At 54.6% G+C, this 18,621-nt stretch overlaps 1 protein-coding gene across 5 annotated transcripts in view; it reads left to right on the top strand.

Annotated features, from left to right (window-relative positions):
- The window catches only part of LOC134345875 (lysyl oxidase homolog 3B-like), a 58,647-nt gene that overhangs the window by 28,762 nt on the left and 11,264 nt on the right, over positions 1 to 18,621 (top strand). For 3 of the 5 annotated variants that reach the window (XM_063047192.1, XM_063047189.1, XM_063047191.1), the window contains 5 exons: positions 778 to 932; positions 10,687 to 10,857; positions 15,393 to 15,558; positions 17,275 to 17,518; positions 18,039 to 18,154. In XM_063047192.1, the coding sequence (XP_062903262.1) occupies positions 778 to 932; positions 10,687 to 10,857; positions 15,393 to 15,558; positions 17,275 to 17,518; positions 18,039 to 18,154 (852 nt within the window). Of the gene's footprint in view, positions 1 to 777; positions 933 to 10,686; positions 10,858 to 11,941; positions 12,098 to 15,392; positions 15,559 to 17,274; positions 17,519 to 18,038; positions 18,155 to 18,621 lie in introns of all 5 variants that reach the window. The other 2 variants (XM_063047193.1, XM_063047190.1) reach the window with 2 other exon arrangements.

Here is an 18,621-nt window from a genome sequence, read left to right as displayed (position 1 = left end):
CACATCTGACACGTAGAATGGAACACGGGCCCTGCAGACATACCCCCTATTCTTTCAAGAGGTAAATGAGGAAAAAGAAATAAGAAATAAACTTACCTACTTGCCTTGCCTCCGCCTGTTCTCGCCAAAGCCTGCTGAGTGAAGGCCTTACCAGTCCGCTCCGATGATGACCACTCTGATGATCACCACTCCGACTCTGACCACTCCGATGATGACCACTCTGACTCAGACCACTCTGATAATGACCGCTCTGACTCAGGCCACGATGATGACCACTCTGACTCTGACCACTCCAACTCTGACTACTCCGATGACCACTCCGACTCTGAGCACTCCGATGATCACCACTCCGCTAGACAGTACCTCTCTTTAATGGAGACTGGGTTTTCCAAGTTCTGCTCCGGACCTGTGCGGGAACTACGTCTGCGCCACTGTCCAATGAAAGATTCCCCCTGACTGTGACCAGTCGACCTATTGCCCACTGTGAGTTGGGAATGTGGGAAGGTACCCATGACAAATGGAGCTAATCTCTATTCCCTGAACACAAAGGATCGGCATAACACACACACAAAATGCTGGAGGAACTCAGAAAGTCAGGTAGCATCTATGGAGGAGAAAAAACAGTTGATGTTAGGGGCCAAGACCCTCTGATCTGTCTCTCAGCAGGGGACCAGGGACCGGCCTCAGGACATCCTGGTCAGGGATGTGGCTCCAGGGCAGGGGTGTGAAACATGAGCTCACCCACAACTCCCTCTCCTTTCCTCCACTGTGCTCCAGGGATGGGTCCTATCTACTTGAATGAGGTGAAGTGCACCGGCTTCGAGAAGTCCATCTGGGACTGTCCGGCCAAGAACATCAGCCAGGACAACTGCAAACACAGCGAGGACGCAGCCGTGCGCTGTAACGTGCCGTACATGGGCCTCGAGAAAATGGTCAGAGTCTGTGTTCGGAGAGGGGGCTAGGGAGGAGGGAATGATTGGGAGGTGCAGGGTGGGAGAGAGGCCAGGTGTGGAGAGGCTAATGGGGAAGAGAGAGGGAGGGGCTGAGACAGGTGGGATAGGGGCTGAGGAATGGGGAAGAGGGTGGAATATGGGTGGGGACCGTAGATGAGGTTGTGGAGGGTGCCAACGAGTGTAGGCGTGAGAGGGAGGTAGCGAGGAGGGGAACGGGTGGAGTGTGTAAGGACGAGGAGAGAGGTAGGGCAATGAGTGGGTGTGAGGGAAAGGGATGAGAACGGGAGAGGGATGAAGTAGTGGGGACAGACAGAGGCAGTCAGTAGGGGAGGGGATGAGTGAGAGTGGGTTGATAATATCAGGGTGGGGTAAGGGCAGTGGTGAGGTGGGGGTAAGGAAAGGGTGCTCAGAGTTTAGGAGGGAAGGGGTGAGGGGAGAGACTGAGGGTTTGGGGGAAAGGAGGAGGGGAAAGTGGAGGGAGAGGCAAGAGTGTGGGTTAGGGAGGGGTATCGGCCCCAAGATCGGGGTGAATCTGGTGACTCTTTGGACTGCTGGACAGTGTAGAGGGAGCTTCACCCTGTGTCTGACCCCGGGAGTGTGTGATGGGACAGTGTGGAGGGAGCTTCACTCTATATCTGACCCCGGGAGTGTGTGATGGGACAGTGTAGAGGGAGCTTCACCCTGTGTCTGACCCTGGGAGTGTGTGATGGGACAGTGTAGAGGGAGCTTCACCCTGTGTCTGACCCTGGGAGTGTGTGATGGGACAGTGTAGAGGGAGCTTCACTCTGTGTCTGACCCCGGGACTGTGTGATGGGACAGTGTGGAGGGAGCTTCACTCTATATCTGACCCCGGGAGTGTGTGATGGGACAGTGTAGAGGGAGCTTCACCCTGTGTCTGACCCTGGGAGTGTGTGATGGGACAGTGTAGAGGGAGCTTCACCCTGTGTCTGACCCTGGGAGTGTGTGATGGGACAGTGTAGAGGGAGCTTCACTCTGTGTCTGACCCCGGGACTGTGTGATGGGACAGTGTAGAGGGAGCTTCACTCTGTGTCTGACCCCAGGAGGGTGTGATGGGACGGTGTAGAGAGAGTTTCACTCTGTGTCTGACCCCGGGAGTGTGTGATGGGACAGTGTAGAGGGAGCTTCACTCTGTGTCTGACCCCAGGTGTGTGTGATGGGATGGTGTAGAGGGACCTTCACTCTGTGTCTGACCCTGAGAGTGTGTGATGGGACAGTGTAGAGGGAGTTTCACTCTGTGTCTGACCCCGGGAGTGTGTGATGGGACAGTGTAGAGGGAGCTTCACTCTGTGTCTGACCCCAGGAGGGTGTGATGGGACGGTGTAGAGAGAGTTTCACTCTGTGTCTGACCCCGGGAGTGTGTGATGGGACAGTGTAGAGGGAGCTTCACTCTGTGTCTGACCCCGGGAGTGTGTGATGGGACAGTGTAGAGGGAGCTTCACTCTGTGTCTGACCCCGGGAGTGTGTGATGGGACAGTGGAGAGGGAGCTTCACTCTATGTCTGACCCCGGGAGTGTGTGATGGGACAGTGTAGAGGGAGCTTCACCCTGTGTCTGACCCTGGGAGTGTGTGATGGGACAGTGTAGAGGGAGCTTCACTCTGTGTCTGACCCCGGGAGTGTGTGATGGGACAGTGGAGAGGGAGCTTCACTCTATGTCTGACCCCGGGAGTGTGTGATGGGACAGTGTAGAGGGAGCTTCACTCTGTGTCTGACCCCGGGAGTGTGTGATGGGACAGTGTAGAGGGAGCTTCACTCTATATCTGATGGGACAGTGTAGAGGGAGCTTCACTCTGTGTCTGACACCGGGAGTGTGTGATGAGACGGTGTGGAGGGAGCTTCACTCTGTGTCTGACCCCGGGAGTGTGTGATGGGACAGTGTGGAGGGAGCTTCACCCTGTGTCTGACCCCGGGAGTGTGTGATGGGACAGTGTGGAGGGAGCTTCACCCTGTGTCTGACCCTGGGAGTGTGTGATGAGACGGTGTGGAGGGAGCTTCACTCTGTGTCTGACCCCGGGAGTGTGTGATGGGACAGTGTGGAGGGAGCTTCACTCTATATCTGACCCCGGGAGTGTGTGATGGGACAGTGTAGAGGGAGCTTCACTCTGTGTCTGATGGGACAGTGTAGAGGGAGCTTCACTCTGTGTCTGACCCTGGGAGTGTGTGATGGGACAGTGTGGAGGGAGCTTCACTCTGTGTCTGATGGGACAGTATAGAGGGAGCTTCACTCTGTGTCTGACCCCGGGAGTGTGTGATGGGACAGTGTGGAGGGACACTCACCCTGTGTCTGACCCTGGGAGTGTGTGATGGGACAGTGTGGAGGGAGCTTCACTCTGTGTCTGACCCTGGGTGTGTGTGATGGGAGAGTGTAGAGGGAGCTTCACTCTGTGTCTGACCCCGGGAGTGTGTGATGGGACAGTGTAGAGGGAGCTTCACTCTGTGTCTGATGGGACAGTGTAGAGGGAGCTTCACTCTGTGTCTGACCCTGGGAGTGTGTGATGGGACAGTGTAGAGGGAGCTTCACTCTATATCTGACCCCGGGAGTGTGTGATGGGACAGTGTAGAGGGAGCTTCACTCTGTGTCTGATGGGACAGTGTAGAGGGAGCTTCACTCTGTGTCTGACCCTGGGAGTGTGTGATGGGACAGTGTGGAGGGAGCTTCACTCTGTGTCTGATGGGACAGTATAGAGGGAGCTTCACTCTGTGTCTGACCCCGGGAGTGTGTGATGGGACAGTGTGGAGGGACACTCACCCTGTGTCTGACCCTGGGAGTGTGTGATGGGACAGTGTGGAGGGAGCTTCACTCTGTGTCTGACCCTGGGTGTGTGTGATGGGAGAGTGTAGAGGGAGCTTCACTCTGTGTCTGACCCTGGGAGTGTGTGATGGGACAGTGTGGAGGGAGCTTCACTCTGTGTCTGACCCTGGGTGTGTGTGATGGGAGAGTGTAGAGGGAGCTTCACTCTGTGTCTGACCCTGGGAGTGTGTGATGGGACAGTGTAGAGGGAGCTTCACTCTGTGTCTGACCCTGGGTGTGTGTGATGGGAGAGTGTAGAGGGAGCTTCACTCTGTGTCTGACCCTGGGAGTGTGTGATGGGACAGTGTAGAGGGACACTCACCCTGTGTCTGACCCTGGGAGTGTGTGATGGGACAGTGTAGAGGGAGCTTCACTCTATATCTGACCCCGGGAGTGTGTGAAGGGACAGTGTGGAGGGAGCTTCACTCTGTGTCTGACCCCGGGAGTGTGTGATGGGACAGTGTGGAGGGAGCTTCACTCTATATCTGACCCCGGGAGTGTGTGATGGGACGGTGCGGAGGGAGCTTCACTCTGTGTCTGACCCCGGGAGTGTGTGATGGGACAGTGTGGAGGGAGCTTCACTCTGTGTCTGACCCCGGGAGTGTGTGATGGGACAGTGTGGAGGGAGCTTCACTCTGTGTCTGACCCCGGGAGTGTGTGATGGGACAGTGTGGAGGGAGCTTCACTCTATATCTGACCCCGGGAGTGTGTGATGGGACAGTGTGGAGGGAGCTTCACTCTATATCTGACCCCGGGAGTGTGTGATGGGACAGTGTGGAGGGAGCTTCACCCTGTGTCTGACCCTGGGAGTGTGTGAAGGGACAGTGTGGAGGGAGCTTCACTCTGTGTCTGACCCCGGGAGTGTGTGATGGGACAGTGTGGAGGGAGCTTCACTCTGTGTCTGACCCCGGGAGTGTGTGATGGGACAGTGTGGAGGGAGCTTCACTCTGTGTCTGACCCCGGGAGTGTGTGATGGGACAGTGTGGAGGGAGCTTCACTCTATATCTGACCCCGGGAGTGTGTGATGGGACAGTGTGGAGGGAGCTTCACTCTGTGTCTGACCCCGGGAGTGTGTGATGGGACAGTGTGGAGGGAGCTTCACTCTATATCTGACCCCGGGAGTGTGTGATGGGACAGTGTAGAGGGAGCTTCACTCTATATCTGACCCCGGGAGTGTGTGATGGGACAGTGTAGAGGGAGCTTCACTCTATATCTGACCCCGGGAGTGTGTGATGGGACAGTGTAGAGGGAGCTTCACTCTGTGTCTGACCCCGGGAGTGTGTGATGGGACAGTGTAGAGGGAGCTTCACTCTGTGTCTGATGGGACAGTGTAGAGGGAGCTTCACTCTGTGTCTGACCCTGGGAGTGTGTGATGGGACAGTGTAGAGGGAGCTTCACTCTATATCTGACCCCGGGAGTGTGTGATGGGACAGTGTAGAGGGAGCTTCACTCTGTGTCTGATGGGACAGTGTAGAGGGAGCTTCACTCTGTGTCTGACCCTGGGAGTGTGTGATGGGACAGTGTGGAGGGAGCTTCACTCTGTGTCTGATGGGACAGTATAGAGGGAGCTTCACTCTGTGTCTGACCCCGGGAGTGTGTGATGGGACAGTGTGGAGGGACACTCACCCTGTGTCTGACCCTGGGAGTGTGTGATGGGACAGTGTGGAGGGAGCTTCACTCTGTGTCTGACCCTGGGTGTGTGTGATGGGAGAGTGTAGAGGGAGCTTCACTCTGTGTCTGACCCTGGGAGTGTGTGATGGGACAGTGTGGAGGGAGCTTCACTCTGTGTCTGACCCTGGGTGTGTGTGATGGGAGAGTGTAGAGGGAGCTTCACTCTGTGTCTGACCCTGGGAGTGTGTGATGGGACAGTGTAGAGGGAGCTTCACTCTGTGTCTGACCCTGGGTGTGTGTGATGGGAGAGTGTAGAGGGAGCTTCACTCTGTGTCTGACCCTGGGAGTGTGTGATGGGACAGTGTAGAGGGACACTCACCCTGTGTCTGACCCTGGGAGTGTGTGATGGGACAGTGTAGAGGGAGCTTCACTCTATATCTGACCCCGGGAGTGTGTGAAGGGACAGTGTGGAGGGAGCTTCACTCTGTGTCTGACCCCGGGAGTGTGTGATGGGACAGTGTGGAGGGAGCTTCACTCTATATCTGACCCCGGGAGTGTGTGATGGGACGGTGCGGAGGGAGCTTCACTCTGTGTCTGACCCCGGGAGTGTGTGATGGGACAGTGTGGAGGGAGCTTCACTCTGTGTCTGACCCCGGGAGTGTGTGATGGGACAGTGTGGAGGGAGCTTCACTCTGTGTCTGACCCCGGGAGTGTGTGATGGGACAGTGTGGAGGGAGCTTCACTCTATATCTGACCCCGGGAGTGTGTGATGGGACAGTGTGGAGGGAGCTTCACTCTATATCTGACCCCGGGAGTGTGTGATGGGACAGTGTGGAGGGAGCTTCACCCTGTGTCTGACCCTGGGAGTGTGTGAAGGGACAGTGTGGAGGGAGCTTCACTCTGTGTCTGACCCCGGGAGTGTGTGATGGGACAGTGTGGAGGGAGCTTCACTCTGTGTCTGACCCCGGGAGTGTGTGATGGGACAGTGTGGAGGGAGCTTCACTCTATATCTGACCCCGGGAGTGTGTGATGGGACAGTGTGGAGGGAGCTTCACTCTGTGTCTGACCCCGGGAGTGTGTGATGGGACAGTGTGGAGGGAGCTTCACTCTATATCTGACTCCAGGATTGTGCGATGGGACAGTGTGGAGGGAACTTCACTCTATATCTGACCCCGGGATTGTGCAATGGGACAGTGTGGAGGGAGCTTCACTCTGTGTCTGACCCCGGGAGTGTGTGATGGGACAGTGTGGAGGGAGCTTCACTCTGTGTCTGACCCTGAGAGTGTGTGATGGGACGGTGTAGAGGGAGACTCACCCTGTGTCTGACCCTGGGAGTGTGTGATGGGACAGTGTGGAGGGAGCTTCACTCTGTGTCTGACACCGGGAGTGTGTGATGGGACAGTGTAGAGGGAGCTTCACTCTGTGTCTGACACCGGGAGTGTGTGATGGTTCAGTGTGGAGGGAGAGTCACTCTGTGTGTGATGGGACAGTGTGGAGGGAGCTTCACTCTGTGTCTGACCCTGGGAGTGTGTGAAGGGACAGTGTGGAGGGAGCTTCACTCTGTGTCTGACCCTGGGAGTGTGTGAAGGGACAGTGTGGAGGGAGCTTCACTCTGTGTCTGACCCCAGGAGTGTGTGATGGGACAGTGTGGAGGGAGCTTCACTCTGTGTCTGACACCGGGAGTGTGTGATGGTTCAGTGTGGAGGGAGAGTCACTCTGTGTGTGATGGGACAGTGTGGAGGGAGCTTCACTCTGTGTCTGATCCTGGGCGTGTGTGATGGGACAGTGTGGAGGGAGCTTCACTTTGTGTCTGATGGGACAGTGTAGAGGGAGCTTCACTCTATATCTGACCCCGGGAGTGTGTGATGGGACAGTGTGGAGGGAGCTTCACTCTGTGTCTGACACCGGGAGTGTGTGATGGTTCAGTGTGGAGGGAGAGTCACTCTGTGTGTGATGGGACAGTGTGGAGGGAGCTTCACTCTGTGTCTGACCCTGGGAGTGTGTGAAGGGACAGTATAGAGGGAGCTTCACTCTGTGTCTGACCCTGGGAGTGTGTGAAGGGACAGTATAGAGGGAGCTTCACTCTGTGTCTGACCCTGGGAGTGTGTGATGGGACATTGTGGGGAGATCGTACTTCCTTGTTTGGTGCCCCACAGTCAGACACAGTGTCCCGGGAGCCTCTAACAGAGAAAGCTGGCTTTAATCTTCCTATAATTGGTAACAAAACAAACATTGGATGGACCACACAGTAATGAGACCAGGGCTCTGGGGCTTTGGTGGGTTACACCACACCTCGTCTCACAGTAATGAGACCAGGTCTCTGGGATCGTGCTGTGTAACTGGACCTCGTCTCAGCAGAGACTGTGCTGTTTGTTACTGACATGTATTGTCCATTATTCCCACTACTCTGATCCAATCCCAGTGTCTTCACTGTCAAATAACACAACCAGAGTCTGTTGCTGGATCTCACTGATAGTCTCTGTTACTCTCACTGCTCCTGGCCACTATTACCCTCTGTCACCCTCAGTAACTACAACTCCCTGACATTCCCAGTGAGTCGCCCCACAGACAACAGTAGTCGGGTGTAGATGTGTGAGGTGACGCGGTGGGGTAGGACATAAAGCACAGGCAGAAGATAAGTTGGGAAGTAGGGGAGCCATCATTGTGGTTAAAGAATAGACTGGTCTCCTGTGGACAGTTGAGTTAGTGAGGTGTCAGTGCTGGGGGATGGAGGAGTCCTTGCACACAACTCACCAAGAGACAGTGTCCAGGTCAGGCAGGTAGAGCATTGTATAAACACAAGATGCTGGAAATCCAGAGCAACACACACAACATTTTGGAGGAACTCAGCAGGCCAGGCAGCATCTGTGGGAATGAATGAACAGTCGACGTTTCCAGCCCAGACCTTTCATCGGGAGGGGGGAAGAGGGTAGAATAAAAAGGCAGGGGAAGGGGGAAGGAGTATAGCTAGAAGGTGATAGATGAAGCCAGGTGGGTGGGAAAGGTGAAGGGCTGGAGGATCTGAATAGGACTGGAGAGTGGCCCATGGGAGAAAGGGAAGGTGGCGGGGGAGGGGGGCACCAGGGTGAGGTGACAGGCAGGTGAGAAGAGGTCAGAAACCAGAGTGAAGGGGAGGGAAACTTTATTTTTACCGGAAGGAGAAATTGATATTCACGCCATCAGGTTGGAGGCTATCCAGATGATGACCTCATCATTAACTGTATAGTCATTTCCATAGATGCTGCCTGACCTACTGAGTTCCTCCAGCATTTTGTGCGTGTGATTCAGTTTTTCATGGTGACGGGTACTGAGATACAGTGGAAAACTTTAGGAATCGGTATTGGTTTATACATGTCGATTTACTGAATGGGAGGCTTTTCTTGTACACAGATCAGATTATTACACAGTGCATTGAGGTAGAACAATAACAATGCAGAGTAAAGTTTTGCAGCTACAGAGAAAGTGCAGTGCAGGTGGACAATAATGTGCAAGGCCATGATGTAGTAGATGATGGTTATCGTACTAGGAGACCATTCAGTTATCTTCTAACAGCAAGTTACAGGGTCTCCTTGAACCTGGTGGTACGTTTGTATCTTCTGCTTGATGAGAAGGGGGAGAAGAGAATGTCTGGGGTGGCTGGGCTCTTTAATGATGTTGGTGAGGCAGCGAGAAGTGTAGACAAATTCCATAGAAGGGAGGCTAGTTTCCCTGACGTGCAAAGCTGTGTCCCCAACTCTCTGCGGTTTCTGTGAAGTGTCTGCATAGGAGGCTTTCTATGGTACATTGAAGGTTATTGGTCAGGGTTGACAAGGACATGGCAAATTTCTTTCGCTTCCTGAGGAAGTAGAGGTGTCAGTGAGCTTTCTTGGCCACAATGTCTACGTGGTTGGACTAGGAAAAGTTGGTGAAGTTCACACCTAGAAACTTGAGGCTGTCAGCCCCCTCAACCACGGCACACACTTTTGTTTTGTGTGCCATCCAGACAGATCATTCCATACACAAGTACATCGTACAAGTACAAACACTGGAGAGGCAGAGAAATGAAGTTCAAGGACTACAGTGTGGTAGACTGTGAGATCAGTAATTTGTCCTTAACGTGTGGGTGAGGGGTTAGAATCTGTCAGTAGCTGATTGGACTGTGGGGACATTGAAATGTTAAAATTAGTGTAGTGGGTTAGCACAGACTCAATGGGCCAAAAGGACTGTTCCCCTGTCTCTGCTTCTGTGCCTTCCACTCTCTAGGGCTCTGATCCATCTCCTTCACTCCACATTCAGTTCCCCACATCCCCTTTACACCCAGTACCTCCACGTCATGTTCACGCTTCACCTCCACCCCCACGGGGACCTGGTCATTGACATTCTGTGTGGACAGTTTGTTTGTTATGAGAAAGCTTGCTTGGTCCCTTTAACTCTGGAGTGTGTGCAGTATTGTGGAGACGTTCCCAACGAGATACCAGGAATCTCGATCAGTGCTTCCAGTGTATAATAAGCCCTCCCCCTCCCCCTTCCTGCAGCCCCTCTGGGACAATCCTGGCCCACGTACAGTGTGGAGCTACTGTACCGGACTGTCCCAGAACTGGTTACCTCTGCCAGTAGAATGGTACACGGTGACCCCAGTGAGGTCTAACCCAGGGGTATAGAGACCAGAATGGTACACGGTGACCCCCTGTGTGGTCTAACCCAGGGATACAGAGATCAGAACCGTGCGCGGTATTGCCGGTGAGGTCTAACCCCAGGGATACAGAGACCAGAATTGTACACGATGACCCCAGTGAGGTCTAACCTAGGGACACACGGTGACCCTAGTGAGGTCCAACCCAGGGATACGGAGATCAGAACCGTGCACTGTGTTGCCGGTAAGGTCTAATCCCAGGGATACAGAGACCAGAATTGTACATGTTGATCCCAGTGAGGTCTAACCTAGGGATACAGAGATCAGAATTGTACGCGGTGACCCCAGTGAGGTCTAACCTAGGGATACAGAGACCAGAATTGTACACGGTGACCCCAGTGAAGTTTAACCCAGGGATACAGAGATCAGAATTGTACACGGTGACCCCAGTGAGGTCTAACCCAGGGGTACAGAGAGCTGAATTGTACATGTTGACCCCAGTGAAGTTTAACCCAGGGGTGCAGATATCGGAACCATGTACGGTGTTGCCGGTGAGGTCCAACCCCAGGTGTTTTTTCCTGAGGATGTGTTTTTCCTGAGTGACATTATACACAGCACTGTGCACCCGATACTGCTACCCCCACCCCCGTGCCTCGGCGCCATTCCGCAGCCACTAACATCTACTCGCTAACGCTGCTAGATCCGGATCAACGGAGGACGGACGCGTTTCGAGGGCAGGGTGGAGGTTCTGGCCGGAGTGGTGAACGGGTCCGAGCGCTGGGGTCTCCTGTGCGGCGAGGGCTGGGGGACGCTGGAGGCCATGGTGGTGTGTCGGCAGCTGGGGCTTGGATACGCCAGCCACGCCGTGCAAGTACGTCGGGGGGCACGGGCACCACGACAGCGTAGCGGTTAGCGCAATGTTCTTACAGCCTGGGGTGTCGGAGTTTGGAGCCCGATTCTGTCAGGGGTCTGTGCGTCCTCCCAGTGACTGTGGGGGATTCCTCCGGGTGCTCCAGTTTCCTCCCACAGTCCAAAGCTGTACCGGTCAGTAGATCAATTGGTCATTGTAAATTGCCTTGGGTTAAGTCAGTGGTTACTGCGTGCCACGGCTCGAAGGGCCGGGGGGGCTGACTCCAGGGTGAATCTCTAAATGACAACCCCCACCTGGGGTGAGGGAGGTGGGTCAGCAGACCCCCAACAACACCTCACTGACTCGGGGTTCGAGTGACTGGCTTAAAGCAGGGGGTGGTGATGGGGAGAGGGTGAGGGTGTGAGAGAGGGAGGTGGTAGGATGGAACAAGGGTGAGGAGGAGAGAAAAGATGATCTCTTGGAAGGTGGAGATTCAGCCCATCGTCTGTGGGCTGTCCACGGCACCAACCCTGTCCCCTGTGGAGCCAGAGAAGGGCGAACGAGGAGTGGGAGAGCGAGGGGAGTAAGAAGGAAGGGTGGTGGGGCAGGGGGAGTGAGGAAAAGAGGAATGTATATTGAGAGCATTTAAAGCAGAGTGTGATGGTTCTTCATTTGTCAGGGTGTCAGAGGTCACGGGTGAACGGGGTTCAGGGATTAATAAATCAGCCATAATGGAACGGTGGGGTAGGTTAGATGGGCCAAATGGCCCAATTCTGCTCCTTTGTCTTATGGTCTAAGGTGAGGGATAGAGAGTGTGATGGATGGAGGAGACTGAGGGGTGAGAATGAAGTGCAGAGGATGGGGGTGTGCTGAGGGTGAGGAGGTACAAGAGATGAGGGGGTTAGAGTGTGGGGGTGGGGTTGATCTGGTGAGTGTTGTTGGAGAAGGAGGTGGCGAAGGGGGGTGAGACGACGAGGATTGAGACAGTGAGGAGGATGAGGGGTGAGACTGAGGAGGATGAGGGGTCAGACAGTGAGGAGGATGAGGGGTGAGCTGGTGCGCTCCACGGGGTGGGGCTGATCTGACCGGGTGAGCATTCCCACAGCTGCGACTGGTCGGAGGGCGGACAGACTACGAGGGCCGTGTGGAGGTGCAGCGGGACGGGCGCTGGGGGATGGTGTGCAGTGACGGTTGGAGCACCCGCGAGGCAATGGTGGTCTGCAGACAGCTGGGGTTGGGGTACTCGCTGCATGCAGTGACGGTAGGTACAGCCAAGCACGCTGGAGACTGGTCCCCTCCTCAGAGACGGGACCTCGTCCGAGAAACGGGTCCCCTCCCCAGAGACGGGACCTCGTCCGAGAAACGGGTCCCCTGCCCAGAGACGGGACCTCATCCGAGAAACGGGTCCCCTCCCCAGAGACGGGACCTCGTCCGAGAAACGGGTCCCCTCCCCAGAGACGGGACCTCGTCCGAGAAACGGGTCCCCTGCCCAGAGACGGGACCTCGTCCGAGAAACGGGTCCCCTGCCCAGAGACGGGACCTCGTCCGAGAAACGGGTCCCCTGCCCAGAGACGGGACCTCGTCCGAGAAACGGGTCCCCTCCCCAGAGACGGGACCTCGTCCGAGAAACGGGTCCCCTGCCCAGAGACGGGACCTCGTCCGAGAAACGGGTCCCCTGCCCAGAGACGGGACCTCGTCCGAGAAACGGGTCCCCTCCCCAGAGACGGGACCTCGTCCGAGAAACGGGTCCCCTCCCCAGAGACGGGACCTCGTCCGAGAAACGGGTCCCCTGCCCAGAGACGGGACCTCGTCCGAGAAACGGGTCCCCTCCCCAGAGACGGGACCTCGTCCGAGAAACGGGTCCCCTGCCCAGAGACGGGACCTCGTCCGAGAAACGGGTCCCCTCCCCAGAGACGGGACCTCGTCCGAGAAACGGGACCCCCCCCCCAAGAGTCTGAACACCCGGCAACACAACCCCACCTGGAGGCTGGACCCTTGAAATTGATCCTTCCTGAAGATGGGACCGTTCCCCAGAGACCAGAACATGACCCCTCCCAGAGGCCAGACCCCTACAAGAGACACAACCCTTGGAGACCAGAACCCCTGTGAACCAGATTTCCCTCCCAAAGACCGGATCCCCACCAGAGTGTGGGATGTCAAAGCCCAGCACCACCAAGAGTAGGGATCGTCACTAAACAAACACCTTGTCCCGTCCTCTGGATCTCTCTCAGACCAGCACCCAACACCCACACGCATTCCCAATACACGATGAATTCTGCAGATGCTGGAAATTCAAGCAACACATATCAAAATTGCTGGTGAACACAGCAGGCCAGGCAGCATCTCTAGGAAGAGGTACAGTCGACGTTTCGGGCCGAGACCCTTCGTCAGGACTAACTGAAGGAAGAGCTCCCTCTGTCCCTCTGTCTATACCCCTTGCCCATCCTCTGGGTTTCCCCCCCTCCCCCTTTTCCTTCTCCCCGGACCTCCTGTCCCATGATCCTCTCATATCCCTTTTGCTAATCACCTGTCCAGCTCTTGGCTCCATCCCTCCCCCTCCTGTCTTCTCCTATCATTTTGGATCTCCCCCTCCCCCTCCCACTTTCAAATCTCTTACTAGCTCTTCTTTCAGTTAGTCCTGACAAAGGGTCTCGGCCTGAAACGTCGACTGTACCTCTTCCTAGAGATGCTGCCTGGCCTGCTGCGTTCACCAGCAACTTTGATGTGAGTTGCTCACATTCCCAATACGTGAGGTCAGACGCATGCGTAGACAGAGTGATAAATCCCCAGGGACTGACAAGGTGTCCCCTTGAACCCCGTGGGAGGCGTTCCGGGGCCCTAGCAGAGATATTTAAATCACCCTTAGTGACAGGTGAGGTGCCAGAGGACTGGAGCATAGCTAATGTTCCGCTTTTTAAGAAGCCAGGAAATTATAGGCTGGTGAGTCTGACATCAGCTGTGGGAAAGTTATTGGATGGTATTCTAATTGACCAGGTTTACAAATATTTGGATAGACATTACTGATTAAGGATGGTCACCATGGCTTCGTGTGTGGTAGGTCATGTCTAACCAATCTTTGAGTTTTTTGAGGAAGTTACCAGGAAAGTTGATAAGAGCAAGGCAGTGGGTGTTGTCTACATGGACTTTAGCAAGGCCTTTGACAAGGTCCCACATGGGAGGCTGGTCAAGAAGGTTCAGTCACTTGGCATTCATGATGAGTTAATAAATTGGATTAGACATTGACTTTGTGGGAGAAGTCAGAGAGTGGTTGTAGATGTTTGCCTCTCTGGCTGGAGGCCTGTGACTCATGGTGCACCACAGGGATCGGTGCTGGGTCCGTTGTTGTTTGCATCTATATAAACTATCTGGATGATAATGTGGTTAACTGGATCAGCAAATTTGCAGATGACACCAAGATTGGGGGTATAGTGGACAGTGAGGAAGACTGTCAGTGTTTGCAGCAGGATCTGGACCAGCTGGAAAAATGGGCTGAAAATGGCAGATGGAATTCAATGCAGACAAGTGTGAGGTTTTAAACCTTGGTAGGACCAACCAGTGTAGATCTTACACAGTGTACAGTAGGGCACTGAGGAGTGTGATAGAACAAAGCAATCTGGAAATACTGGTACATAATTCATTGGAAGTGAAATCACAGGTAGAAAGAGTCATAAAGAAAGCTTCACATTGACCTTCATAAAGCAATGTACTGAGTACAGGAGATGGGATGTTATATTGACATTAGTGAGGCCTAATTTGGAGTATTTTTGTGCAATTTTGGTTACCTACCTATAGGAAAGATATCAATAAGATTGAAAGAGTACAGAGAAATTTTACAAGAATGTTGCCAGGACTTGATGATCTGTGTTACAGAGAAAGGTTGAATAGGTTCGAACTTCGTTCCCTGGAGTGTAGAAGATTGAGGGGAGATTTGATAGAGGTATACAAAATTATGAGGGGTATAGATAGGGTAAATGCAAGCAGGCTTTTTCCACTGAGCTTGGGTGAGGCTAGGACTAGAGGTCATGGGTTAAGGGTGAAAGGTGAAATGTTTAAGGGGAACGAGGGGAACTTCATTCAAAGGGTGAGAGTGTGGAATGAGCTGTCGGTAGAAGTAGTGATGCAGCATTTAAGCAAAATATGTATAAGTACATCGATGGGAGGAGAATGGAGGTGCTGGTCAATGGGACTTGGCAGAAGAGCAGGTTGGCATAGACTAAATGGGCTGAAGGGCCTACTTGTGTGCTGTAGTGTTCTATGATTCTATCTCTTTCACACACTCACACTCACTCATCTCCCTGACCCTGGTGCCCTAGTTCTCTACCTTGAAAATCCTGGAGGTTTATCTCCACCTTTCCAAACACAGAATTCACCCTAGTGGGGCAACCCCCCCCCCACCCCCGTGTCCTCTCGACCCTCTCGCCACTCTGCACTTTGACCCCGTCACTGATGGCGTTGACCTCTACTCTTTGGTGGGTGGACAGATGATGGTGGTGATAGGATTTGGTACAGCCAGTGACCTCTGACCTCCCATTCACCCTGCTCCCCCCCACCCCAAGGAAACGTGGTATTGGGACGCGGCGACGGGCGCTCAGGAGATGGTGATGAGTGGGGTGAAGTGTGCGGGCACCGAACTGTCCTTGGACAAGTGTAAGAGCCATGGAGCCAATGTCCGGTGTCCGAAGACAGCCACTCGCTACGCCGCTGGGGTCATCTGCTCTGAGAGTAAGTCCGGGGAGTGGGTGGGTGTCACCTTGACCTATTGCCCAAGTTCCCCCGCATCTCCTGCCTGCAGCCGCAACCCTCCCCCCCCCCATCTCTCCGCCTCTGGCCAGCCTAACCCCAGGAACCTTCCTCCGTCCACCTGTAATTCCCCTCCCCTTCCCCAGGGTCGGTGAGAATCCCAGCTAAACACTGGCTGTCTGGCTGAGCTCAGCGATAGCACTGTCATTCGCGGTAAACCATCACTGGTATCCAGTGATCCAGTGTCATCTGTCACTGCCCGCCTGTTGTCCTGTACAGGCCAGTGATCTGTTGTGATAATGACTACTCATCTTGCTGGGAAATCAGAATCAAAGTTCAAAGTAAATTTATTACTGAGGTACAAATATATACCACCATGTGGAACCCTGAGATCCAATCTCTAGCGGGCATACTCCATAAATCCAGAATAAAATGATAACCACAACAGGAACAATGGGAGATGGCACCAACTTCAGCATTCAGCCAGTCTGTAAAAGACAGGAAACTATGCGAATACAAAAGGAAAAAAACAGTAAGTAAGCAATAAATATCGAGAACATGAGATGAGAAGTCTTTCAAAGTGAGTCCATAGGTTGTGGGAGAGTTCAGTGATGGGGGAGTTGAAGTTGAGTGAAGTTCAAGAGGGCGATGGTAGTAACTGTTCCTGAACCTGGTGGTGTGAGTCCTGAGGCTCCTGTAGCTTCTTCCGGATGGTCGCAGCAAGGCGAGGACACGACCTGCATGCTGGGGGTCCCTGATGATGGTTTGATAGCACTGGCATATGTGGTGACATTTGTTGTTTTGTGGCAGCAGTACATAGCAATAAAAAACACTAAAATTTACAATAAGAAATATTTTTTAAATTAATTTAAATAGATAAGTAGCACAGAAAAAGAGGGAATAAATAGAGATAGTGTAGATGTGTTCATTGTCCATTCAGAAATCTGATGGTGGAGGGGAAGAAGCTGTTCCTGAAACATGTTGTGTGTGTCTGCAGGCTCCTGTAACTCCTCCTCAACAGTAGCAATGAGAAGAGGGCATGTCCTGGGTGATGGGGGTCCTTAATGATCCAATGTAAATGATCACTATTCCCTGATGATGTGATCCACTGTGATATCCCACTGCTGTTCTGGACAATGGTCTGGTGTAATCTAACACTGTCACTCTGATCCGGTCCCACAGTGAGCCAATCACAGCCGCTCTCTCAGTGATCCAGTGTAAACGGTCAAAACTCCCCTGTCCCAGTACTCCACCACACCCTCACTGGCCCAGTGATCCAGTGTTTCCCCACTCTCCGGGCAACACAATGAGATCTAACTGCTCCAATGACCCTGTATCACACTCCCACTCTCCCTCCCTACCCAGTGCTCACGCCACAGGCCCAATGACCCAGTATCCCTCTTCCCACACTCCCAGTGACCCCCCCCCCCCACGGTCCTGGCGATCCAGGGTCTCTCCCTCACTACCCAGTACCAGTGACCCAGTGCCCCTCTCCCCATGGATCTGGCGTCCCAGGGTCTCTCTCTCCCCACTGTCCCTCCCTACCCAGTGCCAGTGACCCAGTGCCCCTCTCCCCATGGTCCTGGTGACCCAGGGTCTCTCCCTCCCTACCCAGTGCTCGCCCCACAAGCCCAGTGCCCCAGTGCCCCTCTCCCCTCTGCCCCAGCGCAGGGTGACCACCGGTCTCTGTCCCCACAGCCTCTTCGGACCTGATCCTGAATGCGAAGCTGGTTGAGCAGACGGCTTACATCGAGGACCGACCTCTGCACATGTTGTACTGCGCAGCCGAGGAGAACTGCCTCTCCAGCTCAGCCCAGAACGCCAACTGGCCCTACGGACACCGGCGCCTCCTCCGATTCTCCTCGGAGATCCACAACATTGGCCGCGCCGACTTCCGCCCCAAGGCTGGCCGCCACTCCTGGGTCTGGCACGAGTGCCACGGGTGAGTGTACAGCAGGACTCTGGCCACCGGCCCCTGGACCCAGGCCCAAGGCTGGTGGGGGGGGGGGTCACGGTTGGGGCAAAGGACGGTGGGGGTTTCTATTGATCTCACCCCTGGGGCAAAGGAAGCTGGTGAAGGGAGATCCCAAGTTCCCAAAGGCAAGCAGGCAGACAGCATGTCACCCTTCCGTGGGGGGAGGGGTGGTAGAGTCGGAATGGAGGGGGTGGGAGCAATGAGTGGGAGGGGAGGGCAGCAAGTATGCGAATGGCAGAGTGGTTGTGATCAGCACAGATTGTGGGCTCAGATTAACTGTCTCCCCCCTCCTCCCTCCCCCTCCTCCCTCCCCCTCCTCCCTCCCCCCTCCTCCCTCCCCCCTCTTCCCCTCTCCCCCTCCCCATCTCCCCCTCCCCCCTTTCCCTCCCCTCTCCTCCTCCCTCTTCCCCCTCACCCTCCTCACTCTCCTCCCTCCCCCTTCTCCCCCCTTTCTCTCTCCCTTGGTCCCTGTCTCTCCCACCCACAGCCACTACCATAGTATGGACATCTTCACACATTACGACATTCTGACGCTGAATGGCACCAAGGTGGCAGAGGGGCACAAGGCCAGCTTTTGCCTGGAGGATTCCGACTGTGCGGACGGTGGGTGATGGGCGAGTGTTCTCCGTCTGTTTGGTAGGGTGTCCTTGAACCAGACTGGGGAACCACCCAGTGATCCCACACATGTAGATGGCTGCAGATTGGAGTCTCCTGGACAGGGTCCCACACCAATCCCTCCTCCCATCCATCTCCGGGACTGGCCTGAATCAAGGCTGCCTCATCTGATGGAGCCATAGTGTCTTCCACGGGAATATGCAACAGGATTTCCCATGGAAGACACCGCGGATTACCAATAATTTCCCTGACTCTGGTCATTATTGGTAATCCCTGGGAATATCACTGGCATCCATGAGAACGCCCCGGGATACGTGGGAACATTGCCGGGAACCATGAGAATGTGTTTGGGATCTGGGAATATCATGGTGATCCATGGGAACATCACCGCGGTCTGTGGGAATCTGTTGGAACTTTGCTGGGATCTGGGAATATCGAGGTGATCAGTAGAAATG

This window comes from Mobula hypostoma, chromosome 4, assembly GCF_963921235.1.
Source record: "Mobula hypostoma chromosome 4, sMobHyp1.1, whole genome shotgun sequence".
NCBI classification, from domain to species: domain Eukaryota; kingdom Metazoa; phylum Chordata; class Chondrichthyes; order Myliobatiformes; family Myliobatidae; genus Mobula; species Mobula hypostoma.
Note: the sequence above shows the minus strand (reverse complement) of the source record. Positions and strands in the feature narration are given on the sequence as shown.